This window comes from Colius striatus, chromosome 1 (genome assembly GCF_028858725.1).
Source record: "Colius striatus isolate bColStr4 chromosome 1, bColStr4.1.hap1, whole genome shotgun sequence".
NCBI classification, from domain to species: Eukaryota; Metazoa; Chordata; class Aves; order Coliiformes; family Coliidae; genus Colius; species Colius striatus.
In genome coordinates, this window is record NC_084759.1 from 61,276,380 (window position 1) to 61,296,734 (window position 20,355).

At 41.0% G+C, this 20,355-nt stretch overlaps 1 protein-coding gene across 4 annotated transcripts in view; it reads left to right on the forward strand.

Annotated features, from left to right (window-relative positions):
- Positions 1-3,180: 3,180 nt before the first annotated feature.
- Positions 3,181-20,355, forward strand: part of TFDP1 (transcription factor Dp-1) — a 43,384-nt gene continuing 26,209 nt past the window's right edge. For 2 of the 4 annotated variants that reach the window (XM_061997160.1, XM_061997185.1), the window contains exons 1-3: positions 3,863-3,997; positions 4,893-4,977; positions 17,312-17,378. In XM_061997160.1, coding sequence (XP_061853144.1) covers positions 4,966-4,977; positions 17,312-17,378 — 79 coding nt within the window. In that variant the 5' untranslated portion in view covers positions 3,863-3,997; positions 4,893-4,965. Of the gene's footprint in view, positions 3,309-3,862; positions 3,998-4,410; positions 4,633-4,892; positions 4,978-17,311; positions 17,379-20,355 lie in introns of those variants that run through there. The other 2 variants (XM_061997176.1, XM_061997169.1) reach the window with 2 other exon arrangements.

The following is a 20,355-nucleotide window of genomic DNA, read 5'->3' on the forward strand; positions in this document are numbered from 1 at the left end:
TTACAGCTGTGATGAGTAAACCTTTTGTCTAAATAAATTGCTGTGGGTAGTTGTACTTCTCTGGAAAATTCCCGTTAGGAGAGTATAGGAAATACTGATGGTTTGTTTCTCTTAAAGAAAATATTTTCCAGATTACCTTTCAAAGGAGTTGGGTGAAGAGTCCTTTCGGTACTGTGTCCAAAAAGGAAGGCAAGGCTAGATACCTTACTGATTGCCTCATTGCTGTCACTTCTTTCCCGAGTAATTTTTGATTCATGACTTGGCTAGGCTTTAGGAGAACTAGGGAAAGAGAAATAAGAGCTTCATCCAAGGCTATTGATGTTCAGCACCTCTATGTTGGCATAGACTTGGATTGCCTGAGTGAATATTAGATGTAAATTCAAATTACTGATCTTAGTGGACATATGATAAGTTTGTTTACAATCAGATGTTTGAGATTGTCTCATAGAAATCTGGAGGTATACTGAGATACTATAAATGTTTTCTGAAATGCAAGTAATGGCTCCATGCATTATTCCATATCGAAATGGAATAGTCTCATGATACAATCTTAGGATAGAAACAACAGACCTTATTCCTTAATGACTAATGATGCCTGTATGGAAAATAGGGAGAATGTTTCACCATTGACCCACTTAGACATAATTGCGGCTTTTCAGGAACCTTATGCCTGTACTCTGAAATATTCTCTTTCTGTGTCAAGTAGATAAAATTAAAGCAGAGATCCAGAAGCGCTGAAAAGGACAATCCTACTGATTTGTTGAATAACAGGTGGTCTTTTATGGAAACGTTATTTTCAGCATGTGGTTTTAGCTATCTCCTTAGAATACAGAAAAGCTAATGCACGACAGTCACTTCCTAAGTGATGAGAGGGTATTTCTATGGCAAAGCCAAGCTTAAGGAAGTGGAAAAGAAGGAAGGGTCTGCTCTTTGCTTGAATGGCAACTCATTCAGCATACCTGTTTAGGGGTTGGATTGTTTGGGGTTTCCCTTTTTTTTTTTTTTAACCAGAGGTGAGTGTAACTGGTTGCCTGTTTTGTGTAGCTCTTTCTCTCTGAAAATTTGAGTTCTCCTGTGTCACCTCTTAATTGCTACCTTTGGTCATTGTTCCCTATGAGGGCGGAGGAACCAAAACAGTGTAAAACTGGTCCTCTGTGCTTATTGAGTCATTTCCCTGTGTACAGACCCACAACCACTCTATTTATAGCTCATCCCATATAGAGCAGGCTGCTTCAGTTCCTTAGTCCCTGTAAATCACAGATGCTAATTAATTATTCTTTATTCATAAGTTTCTATCAATTTTGCTTTTACTAGAGAAGGTAGGAGGTTTCTCTTCAACCCATTTTTTTTTTTAATTCAAAATAGCACTAGTCTTTTAAGTAAAACTTAAAAACATCAGAGGAAATGTTCAGTATCTTATCACAGTCATTTAATTATACCTTTTTAAAAACATTATTGCTTTTTTTGTAGTACCTTCTTCGCTGTGGGACAGACATTACCTTGTTGAGGGTGCATTCCTAGAGACTGCAGGACTTTGTGGTAGTTGGGGTAGTGAACAGGTTTTTTTACAATAATTAAGGGAGGGGGGTGGTATGGGCAGGGACTTGCAGATTTAAACTGTCTATATATCTCAAGCATAATATATGTGATGTGTAGAGAGCAGCACCATCAGCTGGAAGATATATTGTCTTTTAGGAAGCAGCTTTTGTGCAGCTGGCGTGGGGTGCTTCATGTTTGTTGTGTGTCAAAGTTCTCGTCTCTTTCTGAGAAGCTGTAAACGGTTAGAAGCACATTTTTGTTATCATCCTTCTTTGATGTCCACTGCCATCAAGCTTAATCAAAAAGAATGAAGAAATGGGGTAATGATGGTCCTTATCAGAGCAAGCTACTGCATAAGCTGCCATGGAACCCCAGAGCAGAAAGCAGGAGCTTACTGTGAATGTAAAACTTCAGCTACCTTGATTTTATTGATAAATAGCAATCTCTGGCGTTTCCTCGGTATTGTAAAACAGAATTTCCCAGCATCTTAAAAATATAAATTGAGTAAGGCATAAAAGTAACTAAATGTGAATCTAGTCAACCGATGAAATGCTTCTTCCCTGGCATCTGTGCGAGGCGTTTTGTGGTTTTTGTGTAGCAGCTCTGCTGGTCGTGTCTTCTATTCCTGACTAGTCTTCTTTCCCAGGCATGATCAGGAAGCAGCACGGAGACATGAAGAACAGCCCTTTTACTTCCTGCTCCCCTCTTGGTTGTGTTCTCAGCAGCCCTGTACCACACAGGCTTGATGTTGCACACAGAACTGCATGCAGCTTACCCCCTATTAAACAGTCTTATATCCACTCACATAAGCAGCCTAGCGTTTGAGCTTTGGCTGCAGTTTCCATTGTTACAGCTATGCCTTTATAGTCCCCAGGACACAAGCTGCAACTTATTTTGCCACGCATTACATCATTCGCATGAAATTTATGTTGCAGGACCCTGGCTTTCATGCACCATTTCATGCATACAGCTGCTCTGGGGGGCATGCAGCATTGTCATGGGCTGGAGAGGTCAGAAATGAGGAGTGCCCAGGGTTGAGGGGTTTTTTCGCGTGGGTCTTGCCTGCTTTTGTGGAGTCTCTTTCTCTGGAGGTTTCCAAACCCGCCTGTGGGTTCTTGGGTGAGCTGGTCAAGGTGAACCTGCTTTAAAAAGGGGTTGGATTGGATGATCTCTATAGAGGTCCCTTCCCAGCCCTACCCCTCTTGTGCTACTGTGCTTGTGTGACTCAAGACTAAGCGGGGCAGTTGCCGAACGATAAATTTGCACGGGAATTACTCCAAAAGTCCTCACTTTAGCAATGATCACTGCGGGCGAACTTGCTCAAGTAACGGCCGGACAAGAGGCGATAAGGAAGCGACTTCAGGATGTTGCAGCAACTGCCTCCGCCGGCTCCCGCCTTCGGCACCCGCAGAGGCGCACTCGGCAGGAGGGGCGGCGGCGCGGGCCAGCCGGCGGCTGTGCCGTGAGGCGGGCTGTTGGGGCCGTGTCCCGCCGCGATAAGGCAGCGGCGGCAGGGCAGAGCGGAGCGGGGCGCGGCGCCGCCCCGCACGCGCGCGCGGGGCCGAAGAGCAGTCTCGCGCCGGTGCTTCCCGCGCGCCCGGGCGCAGGGCGGGCAGTCGGGAAGGCGCGAAACTCGCGCGCATGCTCCCCCCGCCCACTGGAGCGGCGGGCGGTTGGCTGCGGCCGCTCCGCGTGCGCCCGTGCAAGGCACGCTGCACCCCTCCCGTGACGTCAGCGCGCAGCGTCACGCCGGTGGGACGCACAAAAGTGTAAGTTTCAATTTTTTTTTTCCTCCCCCCCCCGGCCAGCGGTGGGGCGATCAAATCGTAATTAAACACAGAAATAAAGAACCAATAACGGCGGGGTCGCGCGCGCGGGGCCCCGCGGAAGGGCCGCCGCGCTCGTGCCCCACAGCCTCCCTCACCCTCAACCGCCCCCCGCGCGGGCAGTTCTTCAGCCACCGGTGCGCGGGTCGGGGCAGCACCAGCGGGCAGGTGTGCACGGGCGGGCGGGCGGAGGCGGCCGGCCGGGAGCCCGGCTGCACCGCCGACCGGCGCGGGCAGAGGCGGGCTGAGAAGTGACAGCCCGCCGGGGCAGACCGTAACCTTTCTTTTCCTCCCCCTACCCCAACCGCCACCGCCACCACCAGCCCTCCGCCCCGGAGCTCGAGGAGAGGGGCGGTCTGTGCCGGCCCCCTTCCCCCGGCGGGCCCCGCCCCGGCCGAGCTGCCGTTGGGGCCGTTGGTCTCCCGCCGCCGCCTCCCCCCTTCCCCTGCCCCCTCCTTCCCTCCCGCCGGGCCCGCGCGCGCGCCGCCGCACATGTGCAGTTGGGCGCCTCCGCAGCAGCGCGGCGGCGGCGGCGGTGGCGGGCGGGAGGTGCTCCCGCTCCGCGCTCCGGGTCCCTGTCTGGGGGCGGCGGCGGGGGATGGAGCCGGCTCTCTCTGCCTTCGGCCGCTCAGGTGCGGGCAGCCCTGGAGAGCCTGCTGTGAGAGCGCGATGGCGAGCATCGAGGATGGGGGTGGGATGGGGAGCGGGGCGCGCCGCGCCGCGGGGTGCTGCCGCCGGCGGGGCGAGGAGGAGGAGGAGGAGGAGGACGGGGCTGCGGTGGACCCCCGCCGCCCCCTCCCCCCACCGCCGGCGGTGCCGCCTGGCGCGCGGGCGCGTACTCCCCTTCCTCGTGCCCCCGCCGCCTCTGAGGCGATTAGCGCGGCCCCTCGCTGCCGAGGGGAGGCGGCGCGGGGCGCAGGGCTTTGCCCGGGCGGTGAGGCCCTGGTCGGGGGGCGCGGTGCGGGAGGCGGGCGGGCGCGGGGTGCCCGGGGCGCGGTGGCGACTGCCAGTCTCCGCAGTCTCTGGGTGCAACCGCGGCCCGTCCGCCTGCGAAGGCGAGGAGGAGGGGAGGGTTGCAAGGCCCCGGGGGGAGCTGGCCTCTGGGGCCTACTTGTGCTTGCTGCTGGAAATGGAGGTGGGGAGGAGGCCAAAGGAGTGATCGCTTCCCCCGCCGCTTCTGCCTTCGCCCCGCTCTGCGGTGTGGCCCGGGGCGCAGCTGGACGGGGGTCGGCCCAGCGTGGGCTGCCGGCTGCCCCGCCGGGACCGGGTATGTGCTGGGGGAAGGGCGCTCCTGACAGGGGAGAGCTCACCCCCGCTGTCGGAAAGGGAGTCTTTCCCACAAGGCGGGGGGGAGGGGTCTGGCTAAGGGGGTGAATTGGTGATGACAGGAAACTTTTTCGTCGTTAAAAACGGTTGTTATGGTTTTTTGAGAACTAAATTGTATTTGCTGGTCGTCAATAATACCAATTGTAAAAACTTTACCTCCTTGTGTTTTTGTAGCTAATGTTGTCTTTACTTGTTTTCTAGAAAATAGCATCGTTGTCTCTGTGCCCTGCAGCCGTCAAGATTTTCAAAGGACTGATTTCTAGTCTTTGGTAACATGGCAAAAGATGTAAGTATCTTTGCAGTACATCATGTGTGGAAGCATATTTTTGCTTTTATTCAAAAAAGCAAACCAGATCATGCTTTATAATAGCAGGCGTCAATGAATACGTGAAACTTACTTTGTCTAGGTTGTACATCAGGCCTAGGCTATGTCTTCCTGTAGATGTAGCAGCATAAAAGCCTTCAGATGTGTAGCCATTTTTTCAGAGTAATTAATTTTGAGAATTCACTATGCTCATAAAAGCACTTGGGCCACTGTCATTGTGTATGTTCATATTGAACACTAAAACAGCTTGGTTTGGAACTGGGTTTTAAAAAAAACCCAGTAAATGCTGTTCAGATGACAGGGTTGTTGTTGACTGCAGTTGTCAACTGGCATTGCCATTTTTGTGTTTAGGGAGGCATCATGTATTCAAGGGAGTGAAGATGGTTTAGTCTCCATATGTCTTGATTGTTTTTTCTCTGCCTACCAAAAGATGCTAGTTACTGCCTGTAAAAACAGGCTTATGGGACTTTCCCTGTAGACTTCCATTACCATTGACACTAAGGTTAGTGACTTTGATATTGTGGCCTACCTCTTGCACCGTACTTTGCTTTTTACATATTCCAGTACTTAAAAAAAATTAAACAGGTTCTGCCTTTAAGATGTAATTCATTGTTAATACCTAACAATACTTGGGCTTTCACATTCCAGTGTTGAAAATAAACCAAGATATTACTCTTTAATCAAGTTGGAATATATCTGCTCTTCAAAAAAAAGCCCCAAACCATCAGCATATGAGCTAAGGAAAAGTGATTCAAATTCTTGAATGGCAGGCTACTGTCTAATGTGGACTGTTGTAGCTTTCAAATATAGAGAATTTCCATAAAGTACCGATTGGTTTAAGAAATTAATCTTGCAGAGGGTTTTAGTAGTTCAGAAGCAACTGAAAAACATCTTAATATGCGGAGAAGCAACCAGAAATACGTAGTCACTTAAAGCTTGCCTGGAAGAGATAAGGGTGTCCAAGTACGTTACAGATAGCAGAGTTCAGGGAATGAAAGGCCGTATAAGTGGGAAGAAAATGAAAGAGGAATATTAGACTAGGAGATGAAACAGTTTAAAGTAATTGAGATATTAAAGTATATTTTTTTACTATTAGCTTTTGAGAGACAGATCTTGAAAAACTGCTGGCACCTGGAAATTCAGCTGAATATGCCAGAAGGTGTAGGAGAGCAGGAGGAGAGTATGACGTTTAAGCAAGAACCTCGTTTTTAAAAGATGGAGCTTATTCTAGAAACGAGAGTAGTTGAGGGAGGAATAGCATACGTGATAATAAACTTCAGAAATGGAAGGAGGTGCTACAGATTGGAAAAAAAATTGCTTTTAGTATCTTTATTACTAGAATTAATATGCAGAATTTGGAAAAATGAAAATCTAGGTCAGGTGTTAAGTGAAATTTTAAGTGTGCTTGAGCACCGGAACAGAGTAGCTAGAAAGGGTATGAAATCTTAATTGAAGGATTGTCTAACCTGTTCTTAAAAACCTCTACGCATACTTAATCCAGCCTTAGGCAAGAAAGATGAACTGCTTACCTTTTTGCAGACTATTACGTACCCACCATTACATTATGTCTAAAACATGTAGGGAATGCTGGGAAATTTTAAATTGGGCTGTATTAGGTTTAATTTAATGATAGAAAATAGAAATGCTAATTGGTATAACACCTTTCTGATTTTCGGAAGGGAAGAGAATTATTGCCATATTTTTTGTCCAAAATTCAAGCTCTTTTCCCTAGCAAAATACTGGAATTGATCATGACAGAGACAGTATCACTAAATTTCTGGGCACTGAGTCTATGAAGACCTGCACGACTGTAAATTCAAACATTCTGACAAGGCAATATTGCTGTGATTAATGGCTTGTGGTTCTGCATGTCACCTATCAAGTACACTAACAGACTGTGAGATGTAGCAGTGAAGAAGATGGCATAACTTTTAAATACCCCCACCCCTTCCATCCGTTTCTCCTGCGATGTCAGAATTGTAGTAAGAACTACGCTGTTACGATGTTAAGTCTGGGCTTCAGGTGACATCTCTATTGCCAAGCTCCTTGGTGTGCCCCAGCCTGGGAATGAACACAGGCTTGATGTACATCCCGTTCATACTGCTGCTGGGGTCGTTGCCTACTCCACTGAGGGTGAAGCAGACAGACTTGCAGAAGAGGAAGGTGAGGAGCCAGGGTGTCACATGAGAACATGCTCCCGCTTAACCCCTTTTCCCACCTGCTACAGGAGAGCACTTTTCCTATTGTCGCTCACCTCCAGCTCTTCTGGTACCTTTGTATAATTTGAAAAGTTTTGAAATGTCAAATACTTGTAAAAGTTTGCGGACCGAGTATTGGATAATTGATCAAGTGGGGATCATGGTGGAGAGTACCAGCAAACTCAGTGAAATGTTTTTATAAAAGGATTAAATAATTATGCAAGTACTGATCAGGTAAGCTGCCAAGATAATGCTTATGAGCTATTTGATCCAAGTCTGAATTCTGTTGACTATTACTTAAAATTTTATCACTCTGATGCTTTACAGAGCATCCAATAAGAAGAAAACAAGCAACAAAGCATGGTTTTGTTGTCTTTTTCAGAATATATTTTAATTTTCTTGGCAGTGGTCAGGAAGCTGTAGGGGCGAAGGAAAAGATATTCATATGTAGTACTTTAATATAGAGCCTACAGGTGGAGTTTTAGAGCATAATGACAAGTAATGTTGTAACTGGATAAGCTGAAAAATACTTATGGAAAAAGAGAAATACTATCTTGTGGAGGTTAAAGCATCTGTTTATTTGTTTAAAAAACTGATATATAAAGGGTAGGGAATCTGGAATGCAATACATGTAAATGAGGAAAAAAAGGAGCAAGCTCATTTTCCAGTGTGATCTGGTAATAGTATTGAGTATTGGTTTTATGTAAATGAGCATTGTGTGGAGCTGAGAAGCACTTCTGACAGAGTCAGGCAGATTGGCCGTGGAATATCATGTTCAATTCTTAGTGTTTAGATCTTAGTTACTAGAAAGACTTTACTTTTTGCATAATTTAAAGAAACAATGAAAAAAACTCATTGCAGTATCTCAAGGACTTGTTTACCTTGCGAGTGGGATCATTCTATTCTTTGTCAGAGGCTGAATAACAACTTGTCATTCAGTTGAGATCAGTAGAGTTGGGTACGCTTCAACACATACATTTGCACTGTATGGGAAGTTTTGTGGTCTGAGATAGAGGTAGTCATTACAGGCAATCTCCAGAGACACCAGCATAGCCAGTAGTCCTCTTTCTGATTAATCCGTGTCATAGCTCTTAAGACTTTGTTGAGTCTACTGTAAACTCTTCAACTGCTTACAAATGTGGCACCTTCCAGGCAAGAACTCGAGGAGCCAAACCTATACTTTGAGGTCCTCAACTGGCTTGGGCTGCTGCCTGGATTCATGGTGTTAGTAGTTTGGTGGAGAGTGTAGTTCCTCTGGTGAAATGGTGACCTATCTGTGCTTGGCATGCTAAAACATTGAAAGAAGGAAGAGGAATTAGCATAGCAAGAAAGTAAATTTGGTAACTTAGTTTTTTGTAAGACTTAATAGTACTTAATGACCACTTTTATGTTCAGTATATATTGAGAATTGTCTTTAAATTAAGATGATAAGTAATTTTCGGTATCAGTGGTTAATATACCTTCCACCACTTAACAGTTTGTGTAGCGTAGGTGAAGTCTAACTTGTGTGACCCTATTCCTCCTCACTTCTGTTGGAAGTGAGCTGCTGAGGCCCCTCAAGCAGCTGTAAAGAGAGAGAAGCTTGTGGCTCTTGCTTTAAGACCCACTCTTAAACAGAAGAGAAGCAGTAGGAGTCTTTTGCAGAACTGGATCTATTAGAGTGGATAGCTCAATGCGTGGTGTTATGGCGAGTACTGAGGAGAAAGGGGCTGGACAAAAGCAGTGAAATTTCCTTCTGATCTTGAAAATTACACATATTGAAACAGATGCATTGCATAAATTAAGTACTCATATAGTAGCAATTGCTTATGATTATTTATAGAACATTTCCAATCCTTAAAAAAAAAATGTTCATGAGAAACATACATTTCAAAACTGGTGTTTCACAAACTTTTCAAACTAATGCACCACTTACCTTCAGAATTTCTCACAGACTAAAATGTCTTTCTTCAGAGTTGTGTGTCTGGAAAGAAAGCTCATGCATTTTACTGTTTCATAGGCAGCTGACGGTGGTGTTGGCTTTGGACCCACTCATTCTAAAATTAGATACTTTTCTTTTTAAAAAAAGTTTATTCCACTGTCATCTTTTGCTTGAATTACCTTGAATGGTTTTTCTCTTTGTCTCTGGTTTGCATAAAACTTAATGTATGTCTTTGATAAAACATCATGTAGTGCTAATCTCATTGAGTAGTAGCTGTGTCCCATATATCTAACTTTGCAAAGGCATCCCTCCACACTTGTAGTAAATCCGAAGACCCCCAAGTTCAGCCTGCAAAGAGTTCAGCATCTGATCTAACATGGCTGTTTTAGGCTATCTAGAGATGTAGGGATTAATGTTGATGGGTTATTCCAATTTAGTATTCAGAATACATTTGAGAATGTAGTTTAGTTCATCAAATTTCTTTCACAGTATTAATAACTATGTTTTGCTCAAAGAATGTTTTAAAAAACGCTCATCAAACTAATTTCTTACTGCAGCTTTACTGGGTGGGTCAAAAGGTCTGCATTTGGGAAAAGAAGTAGATGTATGCTTCTGTATATTAATATTGCTAGAACACCATAAAGGTTGTACTTTTTAATAGCTTTCATGTGGTGCTTTTACATCAGTTGAGCAAGCCTTTGTGGTCTGAAAAAGGATATATTAGAGATGGATTTAAAAAAAAGCGCTAATGGAAGTTGGAAAATGACGTATTTTGGATCTTTTTTATATAATGCACTTTCAATGCCTAGAAAGTTCAAAATATTTTCCAGACTTTTCTTAAAATACCGATGTGTGTTTCTCTTATGTTTATTTTTGATTGTGTGCTGGGAATTACAGTGAGGCAGGCTTGAGAAGTTAAGTCTTCAGTGGATCTCAAGTGGTTCGTGCACCTTTTTTGATAATCTTTTGGTTCAGCAACTTCTTGGTAGCTTGATCTATTTCTATTTGCCTTCAGTGCGTTCTAACACATTCAGAAGTTTGCAAACTGAAGATCAAACAGTAGTATGAAAAAGCATCTAAAAGCATCTCACTCTAGGGTTTTGAATGTTGTAATTTTTTTTTAATATACTTTTTAAAAGAAGGCAGAAGGCAAGTGATCTGTAAGCTCTCAATTTTGCATTCCAAATACAAAATAAGTTTTCCTTTTTTTTTCTCCAATGTTCATTTGCATTTTTAAGTCAAGAGAATAGCAACTCAAAAGTTGACTCTCACCTCACCAATTTATTTGTGTAAATAAAGCATTTTCATGTAGCCTTTAAGTGGTTTAACTTCTATATTGAATTGCCTGTGTCAGTTAATGGTAGTGGCTCTGTATGGGTAGATATTTGTAGTATTAGTACACTGTGCTGACAACACACTAAACAGAAATGCGGCTTGGAAAAGTGAAGTTACACTAGGAGTCACTTATTTTGGTGTCTATATTTCCTTGCCTGCATATCATTTAATGGAGATTTATGGTGGATAATGAGAAGTGGGAGAACCAGTCTGTGCTAAACATTCTCTGTGTTGAAGTCTCTCTCAGAAAGATAGTGGCCAAGTTGATTTTAAATTTTGACGGTGGTCCATACACCCCTCAAAACTGGTGATTATTTACCTTGTGTTATATTACCTTTGCTAAGGTATTGCATTAATGATTACACAGACTTGCTTGAAAATGAAATTGTGGGCTGGTGTAGCCTTATAATATGCTGATAAGGAGATTGGTGAGGCAAATGGTTTTGGAATGAGTCCTGTTTAACATTACTTGTTGATGTCGTCTGTCATTCAGATGCTGCTGAACTAAGTGCTATAAAGATTTTATTTGGCTGGATAACCAAAGGTTTATTAAGGTCAATCTAGAACAGCACCAGGAGCCAGTCGTGGAAGTGGCTGCAGCTGGTACCTCTGCATGTCGGCATTTAGTCCAGGAGGACACAAACAGTGACTTAACTTTCTGATTAGTTTATGTGGTAGAGTGACAAAGCAGTGCTTTGGTCATATTTACCGTAGGAATCTCATATTCCAGCTTTGCAGTTAGGGTGTCAGCTTTAAATTTTAAAAGGATTGTATCACTTGGGCAGTTGAAGTACTGTAAGAATCAACACAATACAATGTTTTTAACTCCTGTGGTTTTGATCTGTGTGTCTTCTTCAATTCATCCAATATTTGACTAATCTTCAAAATGAATTCTTGATTTAATTTTTTTCTGAGCTCTAGCTGTGTTGCTCTGTTCAGAAATAACAGCCAAGCAAGCTAATGGTCTTGACCTATTCTGCAATAAGGAGGCCTCAGGTGTCATTCTCTGTACACTGAGTGTCCAACTTCCCTGCAGTATCAGTGGAGCAGATTCTGACCAAGGATCGACAATACTTACAATACTGTATTTAGTTTTTACTTTCACTATTCTGTGTGATCCAGATCTTTAATATTTAGTACTTTCACTAGTCATTCAAATATGCTTTTTAGAAAGCTAATTTCTATGGTATAGCTCATTACTGAGTGATTGACAAACACATTAATCTTGAAGATGCTGTTGTGAACTGAGTATGTTTCAGAAGTCCACTGAGACACACTGAGACACATTCAAGATTTTTACAGAATCATATACCTGTAGCCTGACTTTAAAAGTTCTCTTCATATTACTTTTTACAGTACAGTTCTCACTGATGTCATTTGGAAAATGAAATTAAAATGTTTTGAATTCACAGACTTTCTTTCCTTTCCTGCAATTCTCTATTTCATTTCTTAATTGCCTTTTAATTTCAGTGGAAAGTGAATGGGATGTCCTGTAAAAATAGTCTCCTGCAGCTACATGGCAATTTATTCCCAGAGCATGTTTACTCTGGTCCCTGAATCATATGTGAATCTGATGGGAAAAACGGTGTATCTTGTATACAAATGGCATTTGTGTTATGGATAGGGATGAAGGAAGAATTAAGATTGATTAAACAGTTATTTCTGATTATAACCTTTCCTCTGCTTTGTAGCTGTGCTAATTTTCAATTGTATTTGTTGCTTTCTGATACTAAAAAAAAGAAACCCCTTCGTTGTCAGTGAAATGGCACATAGTAAAATTGCATGGCATGGGACCTTTACATCTGTTGCTTACTCTCAAACAGGAAGAATGACTAGGATTTGTTATTCTGTATGGATGAAGTCAGGTGCAGTTTGCAAAAGAAGTGTCGTTGTTAGCCAGTAGGCTTTGCAAAAATGCCTGTGGATAGCAAAGATGTCCCTCTGGTGCCTTTGATGAGCTCTGGGAGGAAGTGTACTCTACCAGGAATACTTTTCCTTCCCAGTTTATCCATTTTCAGGTTCTGTCTTTACTACTTCTTTCCTGATTAATTTTGAACTTCTCAGTCTGAGTGCCAAGTTTCTCTACCTCAACTCTTAATCTGCTATCTTCCGTCTAATTTTCTAGCTCACGTTCCCAACCATTAGTCTGTTTTTCTCTCTATCCCATTCTGACTCCCATTCTTTAACCATTGTCATATATTTGGGTCCCACATCTCTTGTTTTGTTGTTGTAACCAGTCCTGTGCTCCAATCCAGTGGTCTTAATCTGCAGTTAGCAACTGGAAAGTTCTCTTCAGACAAATACTTTTGCAAATACCTCTATTTCCATTTGTCTCTACCTTTTTTGCTCTTCTTTCTGCTCCTTTTCAGGGAGTGTACTTAAAATGGGCTTCTTACCTGGAAGCAAGATAGAGGAGATATTTCGGTGATACAAAAGCACCCCTCTGTTCCCTGTATTTACTTATTTCCTAGTAGGGGAGGACATTCCTTTCCGCTTAAACCTGATAGACATAACATGTGTACTTGTTCAGTCTCAGGTTAGTCAAACTATTTGGTCATACTTGTACAGATTCCTTTTCCTTCAGTCCAAATTCAGCTTGAATTATTTCTATTTAGTTTAAAGCCTAATGATCTATTTTTATGCCAATTTTTATTAAGTTTGAGTTGCAAGTCTAAAAAGCTGTGGAAGAAGTTATCCTTTCATTATAAGGACGTTGGGTTTCTAGTACATAACTTCAGAGGCCACAAATATTAAGTTGTTAATAAGATACCAAATTATTCTGTGGTAGTCTCCACCAAGAGATTTTTTGTTTAAGAAGTAAAATTCTCTGCAGTTTTAGCATTTTTTTTTTTCAAATTGACTTTAGTCCCAACAAAAAGATATTACTCAATTTGCTGACTTTCAGGCTGAGGGCACTTGCAGTGCTTTTCAGCTTTTACGTAAACAAAACTGGACATCCCAGTCTGTATGACTGCTGATGATTTCATGGCAGACCAATGCTAGCTTCAGTTGAATATTTGATGCTTAGTCTGTCAGTTGATTTATTTTCCTTAGGAGTTCTGAATGATGTGATGAGACAAAGCCTGGGTGATGGTTAGAGTCTTTATTCCAGTGTAGTTTCCACAGTTGAAATACTCAGATTTATTTATTTGTCCAGTGGTCTTTAACCTTCTTGCTCTCATCTATTGGAAAGGAGGTCTTATCTTTTGATAGTTTAGATATGTTGAGTGTCAAAGGCTATTTTTAAAAATCTGTGTTGATTTTATTGTAATGTGAAAAGGATAAAGGGTGTATCCATATCTGTTGCCTGTTTAGGATCCAGTTTCTTCAGGTAGCTATGGAAAAGTATACATAACCAACATGTCTCTTTGAAGAGGAAAGTAATGCTAAATTCTGAAGTTGAACACTCTTAATAGTTTTAGAATTGAATATTAAGGAGTGTGGTATTGTTTCAAGAAGCCTTGTCATTACCATCAAGGGAAGTAGCACATACTTTGTAGCACATTGAGAATCATGAGAAGGTAAGAAGAAAATGTGAAATATGGAAAAAAAAAAAACCCAACATTTTCAGGTGACAAAAATGAAAATACCTTGTTACAAGCTTGATAAGGCCTGAAAACTATGTGTATTTTCCCATCAGAGAATGGAATTTCCTTGATGTCTTAACCCTCCTTGGCAGAAGGTTATTTTTCCACTGGGGAAAGTCAGATTTTCTTGCTGACATACATTTTATTGTTAGTTTGGTTTTTGGGGGTTATTCGTTATGATCTGTGACTGTGATGTACTTAATGGAAGCTATGCTCAGATATTCCTTTTATTTTTTACTTTGGGCACTGCACTATGCTAGATAGAGATTATCATAGAATCATATGGAGGCGTAATCCTGGTCTCTCCTCCAAAATAACGCGGGAATTTATCTGAAATACACAGCAGAGATTTTTCTGCCTAGTGTTTCCATTTTAGAACAAAGACACCAGAATTTTGTATGGGATGAAGGTTTTGCTTTTCAATTTTCTCTCACCAAAATATTATGTCTGTGACTGAGGAGACTCAAGACTAGTGATAAATTCTTATAAAGTTAGAATTAAGTAGTTGTATTCAGAAGTGTGAAGAGCATACTGAGGCTGGAGTAACAAAATTTTCACTAGAAATTAGTTTTTATTATGAATATTAGCAGCTGGGGGTGCTATTTGCTGTGGGATTTGATGGTATTCTTTCCAGATTGTTTTATTGGAGTCATTCCTAGGCATACTCTTAGGAATTAGTTGATTATTTACCAGACATTTTAACTGCTAGAGCCTGAACCTTTCGTAAGACAGTGGTGTGGAAAGGTGGTGGAACTGTTAACTGCTATACTCTTGATCAGGGTTGTGGTTCCTGAGGGGATTCTTCTTGTTGTTCAGTGATGGCTATTCTCTGAATTTTCCCAAATTTTATTCTCTTATTGATTAAATGCAGGGTTTTTTTCCTCAGATGTTCTCCAGTTTGTCAGCAACTTGCGTAATTTTGGTCACATAAAGCATGGTGCAGAGCATGTGTCACTAACCTGACCCTTTGTAATGCTAGGTTAGCATGTGGTTTTGGAAGTTGCATATTGTTTTGGGTAATGCTTTTCACTGTATATTTTAATTATGTGGGAAAAAACTTGAAGTCTATGAGATTATTTGATAGTAGGTATGGTGGTTGGTTGAATACTTAAGAATAAAGTAAATTAATAGAAATGGCCATATTGCAGTCTGTTCTAGTTTACAAAAATTATGAAGGATCCAATAAGTAATTGATTACTCAGTTGCCTAATTTTTAATCACTGAAATAATGGCTTACATTTAATACTTGAATTTGCTAAATATCACAGCTGAAATATTTGAGTTTGCATTATCACTGTGACATGTGAACTCTATGCAATTTTGCTTTTACGTATTAAACTGGTGAATGGGTTTAATAATTCAAAATTATTAGTGTACCTCTAAAATGGAAGATTAAACCAGACATTTGTTGGTGATCCATTGATCACAAACTCAGTATATGAAATATATTTCCAGTCTCATTGAACTATCTTTTACTTCTCATGGAAAAGAGTTTGCAGGCATCCTTGAGCACAAGCCTTCAATTTCTGCTGTTGTATAGAAACTGAAATACTGCATTTAAAGAAATTGCGAGAATGAGACTGCACTTCCTGTGTTGTTTAACATCCTTGTTGTGAAATTGATGTAGAATGGGAGTATAGTGCAACACTTTACCCAAAAATTCATCACCATATAGCACATTGGGTTTCAGTGCTCTTAAATGTCATATTGCCATAGAGTGCAATCTTCATTGGTCTCATAACATCTTTGTACATGATCCGGGTTTCCCACTGATGAGTATACCTTCTTTCTCTGTAAGTGTGTGATAGTCTGTTGCTTTCTGACTTATGTTATATGATGAAGAGTTAGGCTTAAAAAACTGGGAACAGGGCAGTTAGAACTGTCATTTGTTCAAGTAAACCTCTGAATCCCTACAGTAGGCAAGATGGAGAACAGGCAGTGTTGCCCTAGTGGTAAGCTGTTACAGTCTCCTTAAAGCAATTCTGTTTTATTACTTTGGGGACAGGGAGGATTAGGAGAATGAAGAAGAGAGCTACCTTAGGGTCTTCATTCAACCCACCTGTTCCACTGTCTCTTCATTTGTGTTTTCCTTATGCCACCAGGTCCTCATCACTGATATTTCATTACAAACAACTTCTCTTTATTCTTCCCTTAGCAAAGTTTCTCTTCTGCTCACTTCTTAGACTTTCCCCAGTGCTCTGTCACTGTCATGTCCTTTTCCCCACTCTCCTTGCACTGAAAAAAGAAAGTTTCCTGTCTTTCTTAAGAAATCATCAGTCATACACCTGGATAACAACAGCGCCACAGCATCCTCTAGTGGCTCACCTGGTTTGATGAACTTAGAGCAAATCCTAAGTAGGGATCTTCAGGTAGACTTTCAAGGGAAAAGCTTTGCTGCTGACTGACAGCAAACCACTTAATTGTCTCTTGAAGATGGGCAGTAGCCTGCAGGTACAACCTGTGCACAAAAAGCAGTTGGGGATTTCTCTGCCTTTGTAATGCCACATGCTAAAATTTGGTTAAATACAAGTGTTGACTTTCTTCCTTATCTTTCTAATAGAAGGAGTTTGTGTTCTGTGTTTATTATTTTTTCAGAACTGTTTTGTCTGGAAATACCAAGAAATTACTGTATCAAGTGTTTTCTGTTGAAAAATGAATAGTATTTTTAAATTAACTTCTGCTGTGAGTTTTCTCAAAGGATGGTGATTACTTTATAAACTTGGATGTCTTCCTATAGCTCTCCCACTTAAGCCCTTTACGTTGTCATCTTTAGAATAATAATAATTTAAAAGCTCAAGGTGTTTCTGCTTAATGCCTTTTTCTTTTTTTCTGATTAAAATGGCTTAAGATACTCTCTTCCACCTCCTGGTTTTTCTATGATGTTGTTAACTTCTGTGGTAGATAAATAGTATCTGCACAAAGAAAAATGTCGTTGCAGATATCTGTGGTTCTAATTATAAAGGTGTTCAACTACCTTTTAAAACTGCATGTACACTGTAAGAACTTAGGACGTAAAATAGCAAAGTACATGTAAACTGGTTTTCTGTTTGCTTTTGAAGAATATGGTATGTTGTGAAATCAAGATTTAAAAATTTAGCAAATACTATGCCACAGATAGTGCCATTACCTAGTGACAAATGTGACAAAGTGTAAGTGGTAACAGCACACCAGAAGTCCATGCTGCTGTCTTCCATCTTTAACAATAAAAGGCTCCCTGCATTTGTAAATTTAATAAAAGCTACTTTCTTTAACAGGCTGGACTAATTGAAGCCAATGGAGAGCTTAAGGTGTTTATAGACCAAAACCTAAGTCCTGGAAAAGGTAAGAACACAGTTTTTAGTAAGACTCTCCATATCTTGATTTTTTTAGTTGTTATGCTTATTACTAACTTTAAACTACTTTCTTAGCATAGTTCTTGTGAAGCTTAAGTCATATCTTACATAATCAGCAAGCAAACTGTAGATTTTCTGTGGTTTATAATTGTCTTTAAATTGAGTGTGAAATTCAGTGGTGCTGTGTCATCCCACGTGTGATCTCATTAGTGTAGCCTATATTTAAGTATAAAGGTCAGGATAGTCTAAAACTTCTTTTGAGACCACTATGTTTCAGCAAGTGGGGAAAAATGCAGGGATGTAAAAGTTCAAAATAGATGATGACAGTTTTTGTGATAGTGCATCCGCGCTAGTGCAAGACTATCTGAAAAAAATACTTTGAACAGAACTGTTTTGAACTTGCAGATAATGGCTGTGCATGTATGATAGTGTAATGTAATCAAGCAGTTTAATAAAACACAGGCTGTAAAGTTGAATTTGATATGTGAACTCCAGAACTAAGACTGTCTAAACAGTTTGGGGGTTATGAGCTGCACTTGACAATTAGCATAGTTGGGAAAGAAAAAATAGAAGCACCATGGAGTTCCAGTCACCTGCAGTTCTGCACAGCCATGTCGTCCAACCTCTTATATATAAACTGATTATGCTGTATGTGAAGATTAGGTTTTTGTCATCTATATTCTTATGGGCAGGCTATTGCCAAAGTGAGACTGTAGAACTATTCTCTGCTTTCCAATAAGTATATTCTTGCCAGTTTATGTATTTAGTTGGTGGCAGTGTTATTTTTGAGCTTAACGGTTTTCTTCAGTATGTTTACCTACTCTTTATAAATAACAGTTGGGCATCTTAACAGTCTTTAGTTTGACAGGCCAACTAGCTCCTGTTTGCTAGATTCCTCATCAGATGAGCTCTTTGTCCTCTCTGTTTTCCTTATCATTGTTCTTTGAGCTTGTTTGATTGCTTTCCTCAATTTATTGAACCAAAGTAGTGTCTACAACTCCAAGTGAAGCATCAGTCATGTCCGTACAAAGGTACTAGTAATTTTTCTATGCAACATCAGGTTTGGTTCACAGGCATCTCATGACAGATTTTGGTGAAAGGGCCATTTTCCTTTCATGTTGCTTCCCAGTGATGGTAGTCTGCTTTATTCTTGCGTGTGACAGATGGTGTGCTTTGATAGGCTGTACTAAGTAGGGTGACATTTATTAGGACAGAGTCACCTGCTTCTTGTCAGATGCTCTCATTAACCTTGCTGTTGACAAATCTATTGACTTTACACATCTTTGGATTACATCCCTACTCTGAGATTAACCTGTAGCCCAGTTCAGGTGAACTCCATTAGTATTATTGCTCTAGCCTTTTATATACCATTTTGGGAAGCCCAGTTAAGCATTTATTTTTACAACCTGCAGAACTTTTTATTTCTATCACCACTAATTTAACTAACAGTTTTTCTAGATACATCAAGTATTTTACTGGAATCTCACTAGGCTCTCTTGGATGTTTTCTTGTCTAAAATAAACATTACTTTACAAAAGAGAGCTGCTTGATAGTAGTCTGCCATGAACTACATTTGATAGGCACTGAGGATTGAATAACTGACAGATAATAACTGGACCACATGTATTTGTAAACGCAGTCACACACTGCTGAATGAAAAAAGTATGCAGGTAGATACCAGATCTTAACGCAGTACTGGCTTCTTTAGCCCTGTGGACAGTAAAACTGATGGTTTTGTCAGGTTGGATACTTACAGGGAGGGACATTTTACACCCATGTATGCTTCTGTCTAGTCCTGTTACAGTCAGTGGAGAGCTAGTCAAAACAAAGCAATCCAGACAGAATTGGAAATAGGAATCATCCATTATTACCTAGCTCTTAAAGTAGAACTAGGCATAACAGAGGCCGTTTTGTTGCTGTTAGAGTTTCTAAAATAAATTTAAGTGATTAAGTAGTTTATCATAAGCTTATAGCTCCTCAGGTTTGAGATGAACTTCATTCTCAATGTATATATGGCTATGAATAATACAAACACACTAAGGTATCCACAGTTAATTTCTGCACCTCATTGCTTTTAGAGGACTTCTGTAAAGTTAATGGACGGCAACTAATTCTTAATATTGAGAAGAAACAACTGTTTCTCTTGGCTTGATTGTTTTACGTTTCTTGCCTCTAACATGTCTATGTTTTGTATATGGGCTCTGTTGCCTTAATTGGAGCTTAAAATAGGAAATATTTTGCCACTAAAGTATTCAGATGTAGTACTCATTTTCTGTTGCCACTTTTAAAATAGTTTTTTAGGGGTTTTATGTACTCTTTAAATGTCGGTATTTTAAGTGTAACTGTCCTTAATGGAATTCAGTTTTCCTTTAAGCAAGGAAAAGGAGCCAAGTCTCTTGGGAAACAAGCTCTGACAGAAGGGGTTAATGTCATAAATCAGCAGGTTCACTGTGTGTGAACCTGACTACTCTGCTTCCTTCAAGAGACACTAGAGACTGATAAGATGGGACCCTCATGCCTCAGAAGCCTATGAAGGCTGTATGATTGCCTAATTACCTTGAAGTCATCAAACATCCACAGTAAATTGGGGAAAGGTAAAGATGTCAGGGGGAGATCATGACCTCCAACCTCACAGCCCACCTGCCCAATTCATACTCCAGACCCAAAAGAAGAGGACGGTGGTAGTGAACTAGGCATGTATACTCATTTATGTGCTAGGCAAAGGACTACTAACCAATCACTAAATAGAATAACAATACATATGTATTAGAACATAGAATATGCTAATGTTTTGTGTATAAATACAGCACAGGAGATACTATTGGGGTGCACTAAGCTTTGTGGATTGCCACCTAGCACTCATTTTCACACAAATACACAATAAAGCCATATCTTAACTGTGTGTACGTAGTTCATTTAGAGGGGTAGTAGAGGACAAAAAATGACTTATCTGCCATATCGTAAGG